General features: G+C 39.7%; 1 protein-coding gene across 2 annotated transcripts in view; it reads right to left on the minus strand.

The window, feature by feature from the left end:
• RORB (RAR related orphan receptor B) overlaps window positions 1–20,779 on the minus strand; it is a 200,042-nt gene that overhangs the window by 29,879 nt on the left and 149,384 nt on the right. For both annotated transcript variants that reach the window (XM_004383290.2, XM_023737747.1), the window contains exon 4: window positions 19,269–19,670. In XM_004383290.2, the coding sequence (XP_004383347.1) occupies window positions 19,269–19,670 (402 nt within the window). The remainder of the gene's footprint in view (window positions 1–19,268; window positions 19,671–20,779) is intronic.

Consider the following 20,779-nt stretch of genomic DNA (forward strand, 5'->3'; position numbering starts at 1 on the left):
AGATTCATAAACTGAAAAAATGTGCACAGTATAATCGATAACTGGCCGGTTCTATTACTAGATGTCTTTATAGAGACTGCAAGATTCAAATGTGAGGTGTACAAGAGCAAGGCTCTTTTTATGTGTTCACAAGCATATCACTAAGGCGACTTACATTGATCAAAGACATTGGGGCTAAGAAGACTTAATTAGACTATGAAATAAGTAGACCTAACATAGCTTAGGAGTCCTGGTGGTGCAGTGGTTAAGGGCTACAGCTGTTGTGGCCAGCAGTGAGAATCCACCAGCTGCTCCTTAGAAACCCTATAGGGTAGTTTTACTCTGTCCTACAGGGCCACTATGATGGCAACAGGTTTGGTTTAGTTTTGGTGACATAGTTTAATGGTTTCACTTAAGATGATCTGATAAGGTTTTGAAACTCAACTGTTGAGCCAAGAGCCATCCTGTACCAGTTTTGCTTTGTTTACTCCTCCAACCAAAAGCCAGAGTTGGAAGAAGACTGTGATAATTATGTCAATGCAGATTGAATTGAGATCCTATTGATAGCAACTTGATGCCATTTATGCCAGTGCAGGCTTCACTTTGTTCACACCTCCAATTGATAGCACGTGATTTATGGACAGGCTGCAGTAGGTTCAAGGTTCTGAATGATGTCTCAAAATCGAAGGGGGTATAATTATCTACTTAAAGTAATAGAAACAAATGCACAGTTTCAATTGTTTATTTTCTGATTACCAGGGTCCTACCAACTGGATCCATGACTTCTTGACCATGGCTTATACATTTATTATACAAATATGATCAAAAGTAACATTTTGGGACTACTGAATGACGGTAAATGAGGCTGAAGTTCACTTCTGGAAATATCACGAGACGTGTGTGGTATATGCATGGGCATATTATGTCAAAACTTTTAGAACATATTTTAATCATTTCCACACATTATATGTGTGGGCGCGTTATATACAGTATGTTGGTGTTAGTGACATGGAGATTTTTAGTAGAGGAGAAAGGAGACACTGATGTAAGATCAAAGAATTTAAGTAAAAACCTTTTACTCCAGCATCTGAACTGTAAGAATACATATACAAAACCAAAACCAAACTCACTGCCGTCAAGTCAATTCCAACCCATATCGACCCTACAGGACAGAGTAGAATTGCCCCATAGGGTTTCCAAGGAGTGGCTGGTGGATTTGAATTGCCAATCTTCTGGTCAGCAGCTGAATGCTTAACCACTGTGCCACCAGGGCTCCAAGAACCCATATATGCTCATAAAAATTATTTTTTTAAGAAAAGTTATTTCCTAACTGTGTCTACTGAAAAGGCCTAGTGCCTAGATTGTGGTCTCTAAATATCATTACAAAAGGTCCTTGGAGAAATGGTGAATTCCAGGTCTGGCACAAGAAATATCTAAATAAACTACATGTTATACCAAAAACCAAAGACTATTAGGATTGTGTCAAAAGAACTCAGCAGCCTATTTGAAGAGGCTCTGACTAAAGATGGGACAATTTGAACATCAATCGGATAATAACTGCAATAGATTGAAACACATAAAATATGTTAAATCTACGAATTCATAATGATGCAAAAACAGTCATATTTTTGAGGATGATAGGGAACAAATTCACTCAAAACTGGCAAGTAAAGGGGAAAGAAATCAAGCATTTTTTCCCCTATATTTCCTATAGGAACTACACCTCAGAGTAACCAAATGATTGATGAGGGGAAGTTTCTTTTTAAGCCAATAAACAAAGATAAACCAAATCAAACCAAACTTGTTGCTGTCAAGTCACTTCTGACTCATAGCGATCCTACAGGACAAAGAACTGCCCCCATAGGATTTTCAAGGAGTGGATGGTGAATTCGAACGCCATAGCTTGCCGTAGCTCTTAACCACTGCGCCACCAGGGCTCCATAAATAAAGATAGAATGACAGAATTAGAATATCATTTTGCAACTTCTGATGAATTAATGACTGAGCATTACAACGTTGATAACCACAGCACAGACCATCACAGCCATGAGCATTACAGCAGTTGCTAATGCCGTAAGAGACGACCAGCCATTATTTACCTCCTGACGAACACAACGCCGTTTGTGAAGTAGCCTAGCCAAAACATATGGGATGTGATCTACAAAAGTTAGTCACTGGGAAACGCTACAGGACAACCAACCTAATTTGTCCAACAAATAAATTGCAAGGAGAAAAAAATCAGATACAGGAAGAGAATTTATAAAAATTGAAAAATTAAAAGAAACATATCAACCAATTGCCACGTATGACCCTTCTTTAAATACTGATTCAAACAAACTATAAAACAAAACAAACACAGAAGTAAAACCAGTTAGGAGAAAATTGGGGGTGCATGGATACAGAATAGATATTTGAAAATATTAAAGAATTATTGCTAATTTTTACGTGTAATAATGATTTTGTGATCATATTAAAGATACAGCCCTTATCTTCTAGAGACACATACTGAAATATTACAGATAAAATAATATGATGCCTGGGATTTGCTTCAAACTAAGAAAGGGGATACAGATTAAATAAGATTGACTCATGATTTGGTAATTATTGAAGATGGGTCATTTCTTCTTTTTAATTTCCTATATGATAAAATGTTCCTTTTAAAACAGTTAAAAAAAAAAAAGAGAATTATATGACTCTTAATAAGCAGTAACAAACACAGTTAATCTTTTGGGCAGTTTATCCTAAATGAGTTGTTGTTGGGTGCCGTCGAGTCAGTTCCGACTCATAGTGTGACCCTATACGGCTGAGTAGAACTGCCCCACAGGGTTTCCAAGAACAGCTGGTGGATTTGAACTGCCGACCTTTTGGTTAGCAGCTGAGCTCTTAACCACCACACTACCAGGGTTTCCTCTTAACCCTATATACTATTAAACCTTAAACACTAGTCATTTTGGGTTTGGTGATATGAAGGTTGAGCAATATAGCTGGGCATGAGAGCTCTTCTTTAAAAACCTGCTAGGAGTCCCCTTAAGTTGAAGTTTCGGTATCATTGGCAGGAGGGCCCTTTTTATGGACTGAATTGTGTCCCCTCTAAAATATGTGTTGTAAGTCCTAACATCTATGCCTGTGATTATAAATCTCGTTTGGGAATGAGCTTTCTGCTATGTTAATGAGACAGGGTTAGCTTAGGGTATGTTTGAGTCAATCTCTTTCAAGAGATAAAAGGAGCAGATTAGGCAAGGGAGGGGGTTGGTGGGGAGAGGGAAGAGAGATGCCAAGCCACATGAAGATCTCCCAGGAGCAGAAGATCAGAGACAAGGACCTTCCTCCAGGCTTACAGAGAGAGAAAACCTTCTCCTAGAGCAAGCACCCTGAATTCGGACTTTTAGCCTCCTAAACTGTGAGAAAACAAATTTGTTTGTTACAGCCACCCACTTGTGGTCTTTCTGTTACAGCAGCACTGGGTAACTAAGACAGCCCTCACAATCCCATCTTCAATTAGAATACATGAAGAAGGCAACAGTTTAGGAAAGGGAAGTTCAGGAGAATTCTATATGTGTGGTGTGAGTGGAATGAATACAACCTAATCTTCTGCCTGCTCGCTCCTCTTGGGTCATACAGAAATGGAATTTTTCTTGTTTTTCAGGCTGGGCCCTGTCCATTTCAAACACAATTTTCGTTCTTTCTAAATGGCCATATTTCATTTCTCCAGGATAACCGAGAGCAGCAATTAGGTACTTCTTGTTACTTCACCAAGATTCTGGTATATATGGTCTTAGTTAAATTGAGTTTCAGCAATGTAGAGAATTAAAAATGTAAGTTTAAGTTCCTAGTGAACTTTCCAAATAAAATTTCCTATAGCCCAAAGGCTGGCACATAATAAACACTCAACGAATGGAAGCCACAATTATCATTATTAGGACATTCTATAACGTTTGTCATCAGGGAAGCAATGTGATGACTCCAAAGGAGACAAAATAGAGATGTTATTTAATTTTGCAATCGGTCCTACTGAAGGAATATATTTCAATATTTATTAGAATTTTCAATCAGAACCATAAAATGATAGATGTAGAAGATGTTACAAAAATACTAACAACATATGATTACAGTTACGTTATATTGGATTCAGAATTGAACATTTCTAGAATTTCATTGTTCATCATATTACAAAATCCTTCCTTTAAAAAAAAACCCTATATTCAAAGTTTTTATTGACTATCCTCCTGTGTTGTGAAAAGGGCAAGAATTACCCTATACATCATATTAAAATAGATTGGTATGTCATGGTTCATCATTTTTCAATTTCACTGGGGCAGTCTAATTACTTAGAATCTGAAAAGCATATCTGTTCTCTGTTAGGTATATAATGAAAACATATGATTTTTATAGCTTTATAGTTTTTGAAACTTCATCTTCCTGGTAAATTTTGTGTTTGTTTTCATCTTCGAAGATACACTGATTTTTCAGTAATTTATAGGTTTCAAGGTTTATAAGCAAAACTACAATTGCTACTCAAAATTGTGTTATGAAAAACTCTTTATCTGTTCCTTCGTGACATACTTTGGGAACTCTTGGCCAAAGTTTAAGAATTCTTTTGCCTTCTGCCACCAAAGCATAGAGTTCTACAGGGTATGAGCAGAGGTGGGCATAATAAACACTTCGGCGTTAAGCAAAATTGGAAGTTAAATCCACATGCATACTTCAAGACTCAGCTCAGGTGTCCGTTTGTGATGGAGGCTTCCCTCTGCCCCAGGTAGAGGGTCTGCTGCCATTACACCTTGATTCTACCTGCAATTTAGTACTCCAATCAGGCTTGTACTGTGGTTATTTAGGTAGATCTGCTTGTTCCACTCCAGATTATAAACCCTTCAACAACTGAGCAGCAGAGCCCAGCACACTGCCTTTATGTATTCATTCAACAAACATTTTTTGAGACGCTACTAGATACTAGGTCCTGGTAGAGATTAAAAAAACAAACAAAAAAAAAAAACCAAAACATTACCTTTGTTTTTTAGGATCTTACAACAATATCATATGAAATCATAAATCATATATTATGATGTGATGTGATATGTGCCCTAAATGAGTTATTGTGGGAGTCCAAAGGGGAAAGTGTCTAACTCAGTCTGGGGGAGCCTAGAGGAGGTGCCTGCTGACTTGGGTCTTGAAGGGTGAGTAGGAGTTTGCTACATGGAGAAGAGAAAGATGTATCTCAGGTAGAGGAAATGATACTACAAAGGCACAGATAGAAAACCAGCTATAGGATAAGTAATTTCCCATATTTTATCTTAAAGTTTTACAATCCCCCTCCTTCAGAAAGAGTGAGTGACTATCGACAAAATATGACAGAGCCAGCAAATGGTATTTTGAAATCAGGACTGTCTTTTCCTGATAAGAGTCTGGCTTGTTCGCAGTGCAGGGTGCATGGAGGGAATGGTGAGACATGAAAAAAACCCAAAAACCCATTGCTGTTGAGTGAATTCTGACTCATAGTGACCCTATAGGACAGAGTAGAACTGCCCTATAGGGTTTCCAGGGAGTGACTGGTGGATTCGAACTGCGGACCTAGCAGCCATAGCTCACTGTTGCTCTTAACCACTGCACCACCAGAACAGAGGCACGAAAAACTCTTTATCTGTTCCTTTATGAGATCTCCTGGGAACTACTGGCCAAAGGTTGAGAATTCTTTCACCTTCAGCCACCAAAGTGCAGGGTTCTATGGGTATGAGGAAAAGTGGGATGGAAATTATGACTGCGGCATGAGTAGCTGAATAAGCCAGGTCAGGGAATTTGGATTTTATTTTGTAGGCAACTGGGAGGCAGTGGAAGCTGTGAAGCTAGAGAGTGATATGGTGAGTTTTTGTTTTAGAAATGTAATCCTGGCAGTGGCAAAGTAGACGAGATGACATTAGTGAATACGTGAAATTAATCAGGCAGTTATGACAATTCAGGCAAGACATGAGGAGGGCTGGACTAGGTGATAATGGTAGAGGGGCTGTATTCCAGAGACAATGCTGAAGGAGGGTACACAGGATCAGCAGAGGTGGTGGTTAGAAAGAGGAAACATTAAATACAGTGGGATCTGGATCAGTGTTGAATTTATTAAAGAAAATGTTGAAAGTGTCCATCCATCCATCCTTCCATCTTCTGCCTTTTTTCACAAAGGATTTGAGAAAGCAAGGATTGACCTCCCCCTGACCCTCTCCCCTCTTTTTTTTTAAGTGATCTTAAAGCCCAAGCATTCATAATGGCTCTGAAGTCAAACAGTAAGCATGTACAATTATTTCCATATCTTATGGTGAGAAATGAAAGTCAAATCTCTTTTGGGTATAATGCTTATAAATAGCAATGAAGGCCAACACACAGTAGCAGCAGTTACAGAAGCAGTGCTTCTACTCTTTCTTCTTCTATTCTGCAGTGCAAAGGTGAGTCTGGTGCAAAAAGTGACTTGACCCTCTCAAGGCTCAGGTCAACAAACCACACGGTAAAGCTGGACTTGGTCTCACAGGTGCAGGGTCTGAGGGCTCATTCTGGCAATTAGAAAGATACATGAACATCATAGAAGATGGTTTGCTTGAACTGAGAGTTCAGCAGTTGTGAAAAGGGAAGAAAGATTTAAAAAGAGACAAAGGGAGAGACAATGAACACAGTATGCAAAGTTCCCGCTGGCAGCCAAAGGAACTTCTAAGAGTCCTTGCCTGGAAAAACAGAAATGGTAATAGTAAACGAAGTCCTCTCCAGGGACCAACCACATGAGAAAATCCAGAACAAAGAGACTGAGGTAAAAGAGCACAAGATATGGAATCTTTCTGGGCAATCACACACCCTTCATCCGTTTCCCTGACTTGAATTGCCGTTGCTTCTCAGAGCCTGGTTTTTGTCGGATTCTTTAGGTAGCCTGGGCGGCAGATGCACAATTTTGAAGAAGGAGCCAATAAGCACCTTGCTGGGATAAGGGAACTGGCAAGAATATGGCCCAGATGACTGACTGAAAGGGAAAACTCGACCACCTCCAGAGGTGATGTCCATGGGCTCTACTCCCTGCTCTTCCTGAGACCAAGGTCAAGGTTGGAGCCCTGGTGGTACAGTTGTTAAGAGCTCAGGCTGCTAATCAAAAGGTTGGCAGTTCAAATCTACCAGCTGCTCCTTCAAAACCCTATGGGGCAGCTCTACTCTGTCCTATAGGGTCGCTATGAGTTAGAACTGACTCAACGGCAATGGGTTTGATTGTTTTGGTTTACGTATACTGAGAGAGACAGGTTTGTCCAATTCACTAAGAGTACTTGGGCTGCTTTGATAGGGAACGCCATAAAACAATGACCAACCAAAAAAACCCAAGCCTGTTGCTATCAAGTCCATTCCGACTCATAGTGATGACCAGGAAGAAGAAAAACCATTTTATGTGCTCAGTCCAGTCATTCCTTCGCGATGACGTAAAAAGCAAACCTGGGTGCTGACAAGAGAAAACTGGATGTGTAGTTACAGGGTAATATTAAGTCCATGTTCCTTATTTTCTATTTGCTAATTTTATGAATATTAGCCTGCTCTCACTTTCTCTCTCTCTTCCTCTCTTTCTATCCCTTTTGTTTTCCCAGATGATGTGTATGTATATATGTATGAACACACACATAGATATTTTTTGCATAAAATTGCTATTTTGTTTTAAACTTTGGCTTTGATCCTTTTTTTGGAGGAAGGCTTATTGGAACCCAAGTCTTGTATCCAGTTAACAGAATTTGCAACTTCATGTATTAAGTAACTTTCTTCATGGGGTAGAATGTGATTCAAATGAAAGCATAATCCTAGAAAGCTTTAAAAACAACTGATAAAGGAAAAATACTTCTATCATTTTTGATGAAAAAATGTAAAAAACAGTGTTAAAATTGTCACACTTCCCTAGAAGCCTTAAGGGTAATTGTAACTCCACTTAAGATGTGGGCAGTAAGAAGAGAGAGATTAAAATTTGAAGGGAAAACTGTAATAAAAATTGATGGTATTTCTCAATAGTATGTATAATAATTATAGAACCCTGGAACTGGAACCAACCTCTTTCCTCTATTTACAAACGAAAACCAAACCTATTGCTGTCTAGTCAATTCTGACTCATGGTGACCCCATGTGTTACAGAGCAGAATTGCTTCAAAGGGTTTTCTTGGCAATAAACTTTACAGAAGCAAATTGCCAGGCTTTTCTTCTGCAGCATCACCGGGTAGGTTTGAATCACCGATCTTTAATAATCCTGGAAGTTAGTGAGGTCTCCTCTCTCTCTCTGAGACTGTAAAGGACTTCCACATCCCCTTTCCTGTCCTCGTCAACTTCACTGTGATCTACTGGATATGTCATGACAGAAAGAAAGTCCCTTCCTAAGGCATTCACAGTATGGTTGAGACACATGCTTGAGACACAGGTAAATGGAATTTTAATAGATTCATAAATCACAAGATGTAAAAGTTATATTGTGAAGAAATGCTTAGGAAAATATGTGAAAAATAACTTTTTAACATTGGTCCACATATTAAAACAAAGTCTAGAAACAAGTCATCCAAATTACTCAGTCCTATGTGGAAAAAAGAATAGATCCACTTATTTTGGTGAGAAATAAGTAAACCCACAAGCAAGGTGACAGTTTCTTGTTTATAGCTGTGATGTTATAAAATGAAGACCAGCTTGCAGCTACTAAAATAGCAAGTGACCTTCTGCAGCTCTGATTTCAACCACTCAGCGGGTTTTTTCCACCAAAGCGGCTTATTTTAGCTCTCACTAGACATCTCAGCAAATGGCGCTCTCCGAAGGCTAGAGAGTCTCAGACACGATTGCACGGGTGGTTTCATTAGAATCCCACATCCTGGGAGTGGGGAACATTGAGTATATCTTTAAAAACTGCTGCTTTCAGTGTTATTATCAAGAGCACCCGTGGCCCAACTGTACCAAGGCGAGAAAGCTGAGACTTAAAGCTATATATAGAACTCGAGGGTGTGCAACTGAATTTCCTAATTCTTTCTTTTCCTTTTTTTTTTTCTTCCCAGAAGAATGGATCATTTCTTCTTGGTGAACTATACCCCCATTCATTTTCCTCCATAAGTGATTTTTTTTTAAAACTTGGAAGTATTCTTCCTAAAATATTATATCTCAGCCTCCATCAAAATGATTAATGAATTTTTAATTTGTCACTTGCCTTAAGGATCTAGAGAACCACCGAATTCTCTGTTTAGTTTATACCACCAGAGTGAAAAGTGGAATTCTTAGGGGATTTACTTTGAATTAATGTCAGGATGTCTCTATGGACTTGCTCAAGGTATGTTTTAAGGACATGCATTAGGTTTTCATAATATTGAGATTCATCAGAATCCACATGCTGGATGCATGGTTGAAAGGTAAAACCTTTAACCAGATGCCCATTTTGTCTTTTTGACAATAGACAACCAGTTTGACAAGTTTTCCATCATTAAGAAGAACAAGTCTACTGGTTTGCTACAGACATAGCATGAGCAGAGAGGACAGCGTCAATTTAAAGACTCTTGTAATTTTTCTAACTTCTATTTAGAGATAATTATTTTTAGCATAAACAGAATTGTACTGTTAGAATAAAAACATCAATAACATTTAAGTTTAAAACCGATCTAGGAGTGATCAATAGTCTCAAAAGAAAAGCATTTCATATTTAGCATTTAAGTTCCCCAAATTCTTTTAAGAAAGAGTTGGGGGCATAAATAAACTATAATACATTTATTGGCTCAGTTTCATGGTCTGGTCACTCACTATTTTGTCACCCATGAATCAGGGTAGTTACCAGTTTCCTTGTCATGAAAATTCTATTTCCAACACTTTGGGGGCCCTGGCGGTGCAGTGGTTAAAAGCTCGGCTGCTAACCAAAAGGCTGGCAGTTTGAATCCAACAGCCGCTCCTTGGAAACCCTATGGGACAGTTCTACTTTGTCCCATAAGGTACTATGAGTTGGAACTGACTTGACGGCAAGGTTTTGTTTTTTTTAAATCTGTCAGATTATGGAATATTGATTTTTAACTTCATGCAGACCTAAAGCAAAATGTTTGTAGAGTTCTTTAGGAAAAAAAATATATTTACAAAATATAAGATTATGTTATTATTAACTTTTAAAAAATGGTGAAAATGTGATAAAATATAATTCATTGACATGAAATAAAGAAAAATGTAATAAAAATCAATCAATACAAGTAATATCTGGGCAAAGACTGAATGGACAGGTTAGTAAAATGCTTAATGTTTTCTCTAATTATTGGAAGCTCAAGTAAGACAGCATTTTAATAAAAGGTAAGAAAACAGGAAATAAAGCAGAAAGAAAAGTGGGAAGAGCCCATGTAACGTTTGTGTTTAAGTAGAGTGAACTTAAAGGAAAAAAAAATCACAAGCAGAAAAAACAAATTAACTAAGAGGATGCCTTCCTAATAATTTAATAATAGAAAGCTGTTCTGGTTCATGATGGCTTTGTTTTATTGTAATAGTACAAGTCTAATTTTTGGGAAATTACACTCCTCTTTCTTGAAACCAGTTAAACAAAATTGTGAAAGAATTTATTATGAAAACATTACGTTTCAAAATCAACTTTCACAGTAAAAGACCTCCTTCACACAACAATAAGAAAAGATCAATTTACTTAAATGTCCTGGAATTGGTGATTCTAGGGGAGCTATATATTGAGGCAGGAGAAGACCCATGGCTTAGTTTGTGCCCTTTGGGAGGGCATTTAACCTTCGTCTCTTCGGGTTTGATTCTCCATCTATAGCAGGATTTGCCAACAGCAACAACATCTAAGGGCCGCGTCAAGTATGGCAGTTTGAGTCTGAGGGGGCTACGTGGGAATGTCTCTTCATTCTGACTCATGAGGGAGAAGTCCTGCAGAGTTACAGGGGATGAGAATAGAGCTCACAGTCTAAAAAGCACTTGAAGCGTCTTGGATAGAATAAACAAAAACAATACACTCCAGAGTCCATTAAAATCTTCTCTTGCTCTCCTTTACAAACCGCACCTGCACAGACTACTCAAAGGACAATTAAATCCTTCGCTGTCAAGCTGATTCCGACTCATAGCGACCCTATAGGACAGAGTAGAACTGCCCCATGGGGTTTCCAAGGAGCGGCCCGTGGATTTGAACTGCCAAACTTTTGGTAAGCAGGCAAGCTCTTAAGAACTGTGCCACCAGGGTTCCAAAGGACAATTCCAGAAAAAAACAAAACAAAACAAAAAAAAACCACACCAAACCTGTTGCGGTCAATCCCGACTCATGTGGGTCACAAAGGATGAAAATGTAATTATGAACGCTGCCCAGGGCCATCATTAGCATTGTTTTTTACTATTTGGATTTTGTTGACATAGGTATTGATTGTCAATTGAAGCACAAGTGTGCCCTCCCCCACCCCCCCATTTTGGAAGTTTAGTCAATGTATTTCTGACCTTTAAACACCAAAACCAAACTCATTGCTGTCGAGTCTATTCTGACTCGACAGCACACAACAACAGGGAAAACCTAAGGTTCCTAGGTGGTGCAAGTGGTTTGCACTCATCTATTAATCTCAAGGTTGGTGGTTTGAACCCACCCAGGGGCACCAAGGAAGAAAGGTCTGGTGATCTGCTTTTGTAAAGATTACAGTGAATAAAAGCCTATGGAGCAGTTCTACTTTGTAACATATGGAGTTGCTACCAGTCAAATCTACTCAATGGCAACATTTGTTTTTTCCTTAGGGAAGAACTATGGAGTCCTTTGTTCTACGTATGCCCTGGAATAATTCATGGTTGATTCTATAATTGGAACCATGGTAGAGATCCTAGGAATGTGGCAGATTGGGCTGATCAGCCCAGTCTCCACAGTCTGGGACATTCCTTTTTGGATAGAAGAGAGAACATGGAAATAAGCAGCCCCTTGGGGGAATACTCTGTGAATGGCAAAGAACAAGGCGGTGTTAAAACTTCAGAGGGGTCAGGTAAGTCCTTCTCTAATAATCAAAATGACCTCGGTGGCCTGGGGCTAAGGCTGGTTCCTTAGTGTCAAGAACATAGTACATTTTATATTCTTCCCTTTTTCCTCAAAAGGGGATAGGATGGTAATCTAGTTGGAGTGGGCTGGGAGGAGAGTTGAATCTGCATCTTCATGGGGCTCATTCTTTGCTTAGGTTGTACCTGCACTTGGGGGGTTTGGGATGGACCACCACCCTCACTTGAGCAGTTCCTAGTTGTCCTTGATGTTCACTTTAATCTGATTTCTTGTCTTTTCAGGAAGGTGGATGGAGAGAATAGGTTGCTGCACAGTTCTGATTTAACAGTGTGATGCAGTGGTTAAGAACTCGGCTGCTAACCAAAAGGCTGGCAGTTCAAATCCACCAGCCACTCCTTGGAAATCCTATGGGGCAGTTCTACTCTGACCTACAGGGTCGCTATGAGTCAGAATCAACTGGATAGCAAAGGGTTTATTAATTATATGGAAGTCCCTGGGTAGCTCAAACTACTAAGTGCTTGGCTATTAACCAAATGGTTGAAGATTTAAATCTATCCAGAGTGCCTTGGGAGAAATGCCTGGTGATCTAATTCTGAAAGATGATAGCCATTAAAAACCCTGTGGTGCACAGTTCTACTCTGACACACGTGGGGTCACCATGAGTCAGAGTCAACTGGATGGCAACTGGTGGTTTATGAACTATGTAATTGACAGGGTCATTCCACCTCAGGGAAAGCTCTGAGTATGGTCCTGCTCCATGGAGGGAAGTGTGGCTGGCTACTGCCATAGGCAACTGCTTCAGAAACTGCTTCAGAATTACATAGTTGTTTTCAAGTCCTTTTTCCTCCTCTCCATTACCCTGTCTTTCTCCTTGTGAACTGACTGTAGTGATGGGAATATTTGAGTGTATGGCCAAAGCTCTGTGGGGAGTGGGAAAACCATAACCCTTTGGAATCATTTTTCCCAATCTCCTTATATTTCGGATGATGAGAGATGATGAGACTGAGACTCAGAAAGCTGAACTAATTTTGAACAAGTTCACATGGCTAGTGAGGAGTCAATACTCCCAATGTCAGTGTACTTTCCATAAACACCGGCAAAGGGTGTCTGGTTGGGGTGAGAATGTGAAGAAGGGTAGATGGCAATGGAAGATCACAAGATGTCTTCTCTCAAGACACGAATGGAAAAACTAATGCTCCTTAGAAGCGAGGATAGTGAGACTTTGTCTCGAGTATTTTGGACATGTTCTCTGGAGGGACCAGTTCCTGGAGAAGGACATCATGCTTGGTAAGGTAGAGGGTCAGCAAAAAAGATGAAGACCTGCAACGAGATGGATTGACACAGTGGCTGCAATAATGGGCTCAATCACAGAGATGATTGTGAGGATGGCACAGGACCGGGCAGTGTTTCGTTTTGTTGTACACAGGGTCGCTATGAGTCGGAACTGACTGATTTCTTGTCTTTTCAGGAAGGTGGATGGAGAGAATAGGTTGCTGCACAGTTCTGATTTAACAGTGTGATGCAGTGGTTAAGAACTCGGCTGCTAACCAAAAGGCTGGCAGTTCAAATCCACCAGCCACTCCTTGGAAATCCTATGGGGCAGTTCTACTCTGACCAACAACAACTGCATCATTTCTGCATGGGTGTTAAGTATGCATAATAGATTTAAGCAGCTATAAAATATTTATCTGTAAAAGCACGTGTCATTAACTAACTAACCCATGGCTGTCAAGTCGATTCCGACTCATAGCGACCCTGTAGGACAGAGTAGAACTGTCCCATTCGGGTTCCAAGGCTGTAATCTTTACAGAAGCAGACTGGCACATCTTTCTCCTGTGGAATGGCTGGTGGGTTCCAACCACCAACCTTTAGGTTAGCAGCCAAGCTTTTAACCACTTCACCACCAGGGCTCCTTATACATCATTAAAGGTGCTGCCTTAAGACCATAGTGCTTGCTTGGGGTTCTCAATAAGCAACAATTGAAACACCACTAAGTTTTATAGAATGCTACAAAATAAAACAGCACTGGTAATATCTTCTGTTTTCTACGTAGTCTAGATAGAATAACGTAGTACATTACTGAGACTAGATCACTTTTAGGCCAATCCCTTTTTGCAATCTCCTCTATTAATACTCAGCTTCTGTGGTATGTGAATTTTTTTTTTTAAAGGAGGTTTATTTCTGTTTTTGCTGCTTAAAATTCTACGCTCCATAAATAGAAGACAAAAGGAATATGTAAATAGATCTATGTTTAAGATCACATAGGAAGGAGCCAACAAATTTACATTTCATTGTCTTTATCTGGAGAGAAAGCTACCAAATAGAACGAGACTCAGATGATGTGTGTAAAAAAGCAAATGATCCCCTTAGCATCAGAGCTAATTTGATGGATTGGTTTTTTTGTTGTTTTAAAAGCATGTTGTTTGGCTGTTTGAACTGTCTGGTATCATGGATACATAAATAAGCATCATAAAAAGTATTAGTCCCACAGAATCCCCCAACCCATCTGAGAGCTATAGTAGGAGAGCAAAAACAAGATATTCCACCTTCCTTCTCTACTTGTTTGCTGGGTATCCATTAGCTGGTGTCCTCTCCCTGCTGCTGCCTCTGCACAATTTTATTCTCAAAGATGTAACAATCATGTCATCTTGAAGGAACATTCCAACTAAATCTAGTTAATGTCAAGCCAAGCCAAGCCAGTTGCCACCGAGTTGATTCCGACTCACAGCGACTCCATGTGTGTCAGAGTAGAGCTGTGCTCCATAGTGTTTTCAATGGCTAATTGTTCAGAAGTAGATCACCAGATCTTTCTCCCAAGGTATCTCTGGGTGTACTCAAAATGCCAACCTCTTGGTTAGTAACCTAGTGCTTAACTGTTTGTACCACCCAGGGACTCCTAAATCCAATTAATACGGCTGCCTAAATATTGATGTATCGCTTACTTTTGCCCTTCTCTTATTCCAGGACTTTTTTCCACTCTTGGGATTTGGAAAAACCTAAGGAGGTAGTTCCTGAAATGTTCCATGTTTTTTGTTTGCTTGCCTGCACTTTGTGTTTTATTCTCAAAACTGTGGAAATCAAACATTTCTGATAAGAGACGCGGCTCAGACTAAGTAAGATCTGCCATCTCCCTCATCTCGAGAAGAGTTTGTGGTACCACCATGCCTGGGACTTTTAAAACCTGATGCACCAAACTGCAATCATTTATTTTCACATATGTCTCCCAGATGTTGAAGGCAGGAACCACTTTTTGCTCATCTTAGTGCCTTGCACATTTCAAAAATATGTTACTGAAAGAATGATTGGCAGTTCGAGGTAGTGTGATGACGTAAGTTAGAATTTAAGCTTTACCACTTAACTAACTCTGTGCTTTAGGAAAATCACTCATTGTTTCTGAATCTTAATTTCGTCATCTGTACAGTGGGTGAGATCTTCACTGATGACCTGAAGACATTGTTGTTAGGCTCAAATGGGCTAATCAGAACTTTCTACAATCCCTAAGCGGTGCAAATGGTTAACATACTCAGATGTTAACCAAAAAGTGGAGGTTCGAGTCTACCCAGAGGTAGAAAGCTACCAAGAAAGCTTGTAGTTCCTTGGGTACACTTTTAGAAATGACAATTTTGATTTTTCTTGGGGCTAGTTCCACTATTACTTGACTCACTTTTCCTGATACTGACAACTTTCATATAACTGACTTTTTGGAGTCTGCATGCAGTTGCTTATACAGTTGTGTTACGGTTCTAAAGCCTAGTTTGTTTTTCTTTTTAAATAAAGATTTAAACACTGTAAGATCTTATTCTACATGGACTAATCTAAAACTGGTTAAAAAGAGAGGTCTGTTTTTAAGATAACCCAATCTCCGAATAATGACCTGGTTGTACACATTTCATCTTCTCTCAGAAACCAAAGGAAGCAGATCAGTCTGAATAGCCAAGACTGATGTTAACAGATTATATGGTGTGATGTAGTCTTGAAATCATTCAGTCAGAACGTGATCAAAGTCAGATTTACTGTTTTGTCTGTGTAGGGTTCTTTCTATGACAGATTGCCACCAACCAGATCTCAATAGATGTTGGTTAATCAAATCAGGTCAGAATGTCAGCATGTAAACTCTGTAAGCTCTGGTTTGTAGCACCTACAAGGATTATCAGTAGGCGGTAAACACCAAACAAGAATTTGCTATGGGAATGCCAGTTAACTTGTGAGGGGCTCTCTTTGTTTGATGGGAAGAAATATAGTTTAATGGTTAAAAGAATGAGTTTTGAAGTTATCCAGACCTAGGATCATATACTTATTTACTTTTTACAAGTTATGTAACTTTCTGCGCCTCCATTTTTCATCTATAAAATGCAGATGCAAATACTTACATAGTAGGAATAATAGGATTTTTATGAGAATTAAATAATAGTGTGGTTAAGTGCTCAGGACTTTGATCAGCACAGTGTAGGTGCTTAATAAAAGGTAATTATATTACCTGTAATAACCCATAGTGTTATTATTAAGTGATAATTAGTGAGATTAATAACATTATAATATAAATTATTTTATTAATAATGATTAGGCTTACACATGCCAGGAACAGTCCTAAGAGCTTGTGAATATTAACTCATTTAATCTGCACATATACTCAGGTAGGAACTATTGTTGTCCCAGGTTTACAACAGAGGCTCAGAGAGGTTAAATCAATTGTCCAAGAAAAAAGGCACAACCATGTACCGAACCTGGACAGTCTGACTATAGAACCAGAGTTCTTAACTATCATGCTCTACCACTTATGCCTTCCTGCCCAGTGATAATGCTACGGATTTAGTGTTTTAGTTTTTTGGATGGTGCAGAAAGGAGGAATATATCACACTATTATGGTTTCTCAGACATGTCTGGCGTCAAGGCACTCAGAACGAGTTTGTGTCCACTAGATGGCATTGCTGTTTTAATGAAATGTGCACCAAACCAATAGTTAAGCTTAAAAAACAACTACTAAACAAACTTGTTGCTGTCCAGTCTGCTAAACTTGAGAGCATTTGCAGGACAATCTAACCGTATCCTTTAAAGTCTGATGGAAGAAGCCTCCAAAATCTAGAAGGTAACTAAAGATCTCTAAATACTAAATGCACTTTGAAACAATTAAGAGAAGTACATGCTAGCTCATTTTTGGCGTCAGTGTCTGTACTGAAATTCTGGATGATTTTTGAGATTATCTAGTCCAAATGTGTCACTTCACAGATGAGTAGACTGAGGGCCAGAAAGGAAAAATGACTCGCCCAGGGTAACCAGACCTGATGGTTTAGCTGTAGTTCTCTTCCATAATACATCCTACCGCTGCTAAATCGCAGAGGTACAGTGACTTCTGACTCTTGGAAGACTTTCCTTTGGGTATGGGGCAGAAGATTGCCCAAACAATTATAATTGTTTTGCTTTACTAAGATTTAAACATGTGTTCCAAATCAATAGTAGATTCAGGCACTTAGGTACTAAGTGGAATAGAAGCAAAAAAAAAAAAAAAAAAATGGTGATTTTTTTTCCTTTTTTTACATGCCCTTTTGGAAAGATCTAGTGACTCCATTTACAAGGATCTTCCCAATGCAGTCTGCGGAGATTAAACCCATAGCAGGTAGCAGGTAATGGAGGAGCACAAGGACCCTTGAATCAAGTTGCCTGGGTTGGAATTTGGCTTTATCACTTAGTAACCTGGGAAGGTCAAGGGACACATCTGTTTCTGCATCTGTAAAATGGGCATGATGTTTTCACTTATAAGAGGCTTATGAAAATGAAATGTGTGTGAAGTGACATAGTAAAAACTCAGTTAAGGATAACAATAATAATGATTTTTTAAAAAATTATTATAGCTGATGTTTAGTTTTCTTTGTCTCAGCTGTGAATGTTGTTACGGTGCTTTCCAACTTCTTTACTCATTGTCACTTGCTAAACTGTTAAAAGAGAGAAATAGCATTTCAGATTGATAACTGCATTATATCTCTTCTTCCTCAACCAGATGGTACAAGTAGCCAAGAATGTAGCCATTTGATTATGTGTTCATATTAGCTTACATTAACCCTTGCAGACTTTTGGCTTCTGTTTGCGGGATAGACAGAGAAGGTGACTGAGCACATGGCATGCAAATAATAATAACAGCTAGCAGTTATTAAGCACTTGCTAAGTGACCAACATCACTCTGTTTTACAAGCATTAACCCATTTAATTCTTATACCAGCCCTATGAGCGACATACTAATATTTCCCCTTTTTAAAAAGATGAGCAAACCGGAATTAAGAAACTTGATCCAGCTCAAATAATAAACCACAAAGAAAGGAGCTGAACTTAGGTGGCCTTGTTCTCAACCACTCTGCTATGCCACCTCTCAGGGTGGGATGTGAGGAGATCTCAAAGGTCCCTGAGCTCTAGATTTCTCTCCGTAATACTCAAAGCCTGGGATAGCTGCTGTTTGTTTAGCTCTTCCAGGCTATTGTTAACATGCAACTCTGTTACACAGGAGGGTAATGTGTTAAGCCTACATCAGTGTTTCTACAGCAGATTGTTAATGAGATTAATTGGTTAAACATTTAGTAGTCTCTTGAGTTTAACAGGGTAAAATGAAGTTGCAACAGGCCAGAAGGGTCCATGCACTCTTGAAGGCCACTCCTAAGGAACTGAGGACACTGTAGCCAACAATGGGTCAGGTTGCTGATGCAATCTTGCCTGTGACTCGCCCTACTCAAGGAGCTTACTTGTTGCTTTTATTTATATTCTGTAACATTCTAGACTACACTATTTCATTGCCAGTAATTCAGACTCTATTTACATGTAGAATTTTTGAATTCAGATATAGAAGCGTCTTAGGTCTTCTGGTCTACTCCTGCTTTAACAAAGAAGGAAAGTGAGGTATAGTCTGCTTAAATTTTCTTAGGGGGAGACTTTGACCCCGTTCATTCAATTATACTACACTGTTTCTATACCCATCAGCTCTTTCACTTTCCACAGCATCATTTTGGAAACTCGCAAAACTTTTCTGCCAAAAAAACCCAATAATTTTTCCTCCGGTGGCGAACCCAAATTCAACAGATAGCATCTGCTCTTTACAGATAGTGTCTTTCTATTTATAATTTGTTCTTTCTTCCTTTGCTTGAAATAAACTCTTACAGGCTGAGGGAATAATGACATTTATTAGAATAAATTTTAAAATAAATTAGTTATCTCACTAGAAGCCATGGATGCAAGTAATTCACCTTAGACCTAAGAAAATATCCATGCTAAACAGTACCAAAACAACTTCAAAAGAGCATTTCCAAAAATGAACTGAGAGGAGTGGTCCACTTACCGATTTCAGTCATTGTTATTCCAGCTGCTAACTGCCCGTTGTTGAAAGAGCTATAGGTAAACAAGTTGGGGACGGATGTGAGGTCATAGATGGGTTCTTGCTTTATCTGTTTGATTCCAGTCATGTCAAGTCCTGACTGATCAGGGGACGGCTGGCCTGAATCCACGCTGTAATAACCCTCGGACTTGGGCAGGTCAATGACGTGCCCATTGGCATAAGTGCCGCTGGTCTCGTTGTTCAGGTTGCTCAGGCCGTTGCTAATGCTGCTGCTATACACCCTGGCCAGGGCTTCCGCCTCCCCACTCTGCTGCTGTCGCTGTTCCTGCAGCCTCTGCTGGTGCTTCTGCACCTCTGCGTACAGGCTGTCCCTTTGCTTCTTGGACATCCTCCCGAACTTCACAGCTGGAAGTTGGAGAGAAAAGTAGAAAACAACGTTTGTGGTTATTATTCTCGTTAGCCAACTCGAGTCCAAAGGGTGATGAATAGTTGCCCTCGTCGACATCAAATACACAAACTTCTAGCCTCATAGCCCAAGAGTCCATTCATTTGCACTCCACATTTGGAGGGTGCCTAGAATGGTTAATTTTATGTCTTAACTTGGCTAGGTCATGGTTGCCAGTGGTTTGGCCAAATACTAGACAAGGTGCTGTTCCATAATGTCACCTAATGTAATGCAATCAATCAGTCAGTTGAAAGGGGGTTTCCTCAGGGCGTGGTCTGCCTTCAGACTATAAACAGGTATTTGCCAGAACTCCCGCTCTTTCTCTACTTCACACTCTTCCTGATGCATGACCCTATGGTTTTTGGGATCCAAGCCTGCAAAAGTCTCTAGTCTGCCACCCAATCTACAGATTTTGGACTTTCCAGCCCCCCACAATCATGTGAGCCAATCCCTTGAAGTAAATCTCTCTCTGTAGATCATAGATCTCACTGGTTCTGTTTTTCTGGAGAACCCTAAGACAGCGCCTGTACTGGTTTATGTCCGTTGTTGTTGTTGGTTGCCTTCGGGTCAGTCCCAACTCATGACAACCTTGTTGGTTGCCTTCGGGTCAGTCCCAACTCATGACAACCTCATGTATACAGAGCAGAACTGCTCCTTAGGATTTTCAATGCCATGATCATTTAGAAGCAGATAGCCAGGTCTGTCCTCCAAGGCATGTCTAGTTAGGTTCAAACTGCCATCCTTTAAGCTAGCAGTCAAGTGCTTTAACCATTTGCAGCATGCAGGAACTCCATTTTATGTTCATAAAACCAAAACTCGTTACTGTTAAGTTGATTCCGACTCATAGCGACCCTATAGGACAGAATAGAACTGCCCTGTAGGGCTTCCAAGGAGCAGCTGGTGGATTCGAACTACCAACCTCTTGGTTAGCAGCTGTAGCTCGCCGTAGCTCTTAACCACTGCGCCCACAAAACCTATTGCCGTCAAGTTGATTCCGACTCATAGCGACCCTATAGGACAGAGTAGAACTGCCCCCTAGGGTTTCCAAGGAGCACCTGGTGGATTCGAA

This window comes from Trichechus manatus, unplaced genomic scaffold, assembly GCF_000243295.1.
Source record: "Trichechus manatus latirostris isolate Lorelei unplaced genomic scaffold, TriManLat1.0 scaffold00107, whole genome shotgun sequence".
In the NCBI taxonomy this organism is placed as follows: domain Eukaryota; kingdom Metazoa; phylum Chordata; class Mammalia; order Sirenia; family Trichechidae; genus Trichechus; species Trichechus manatus.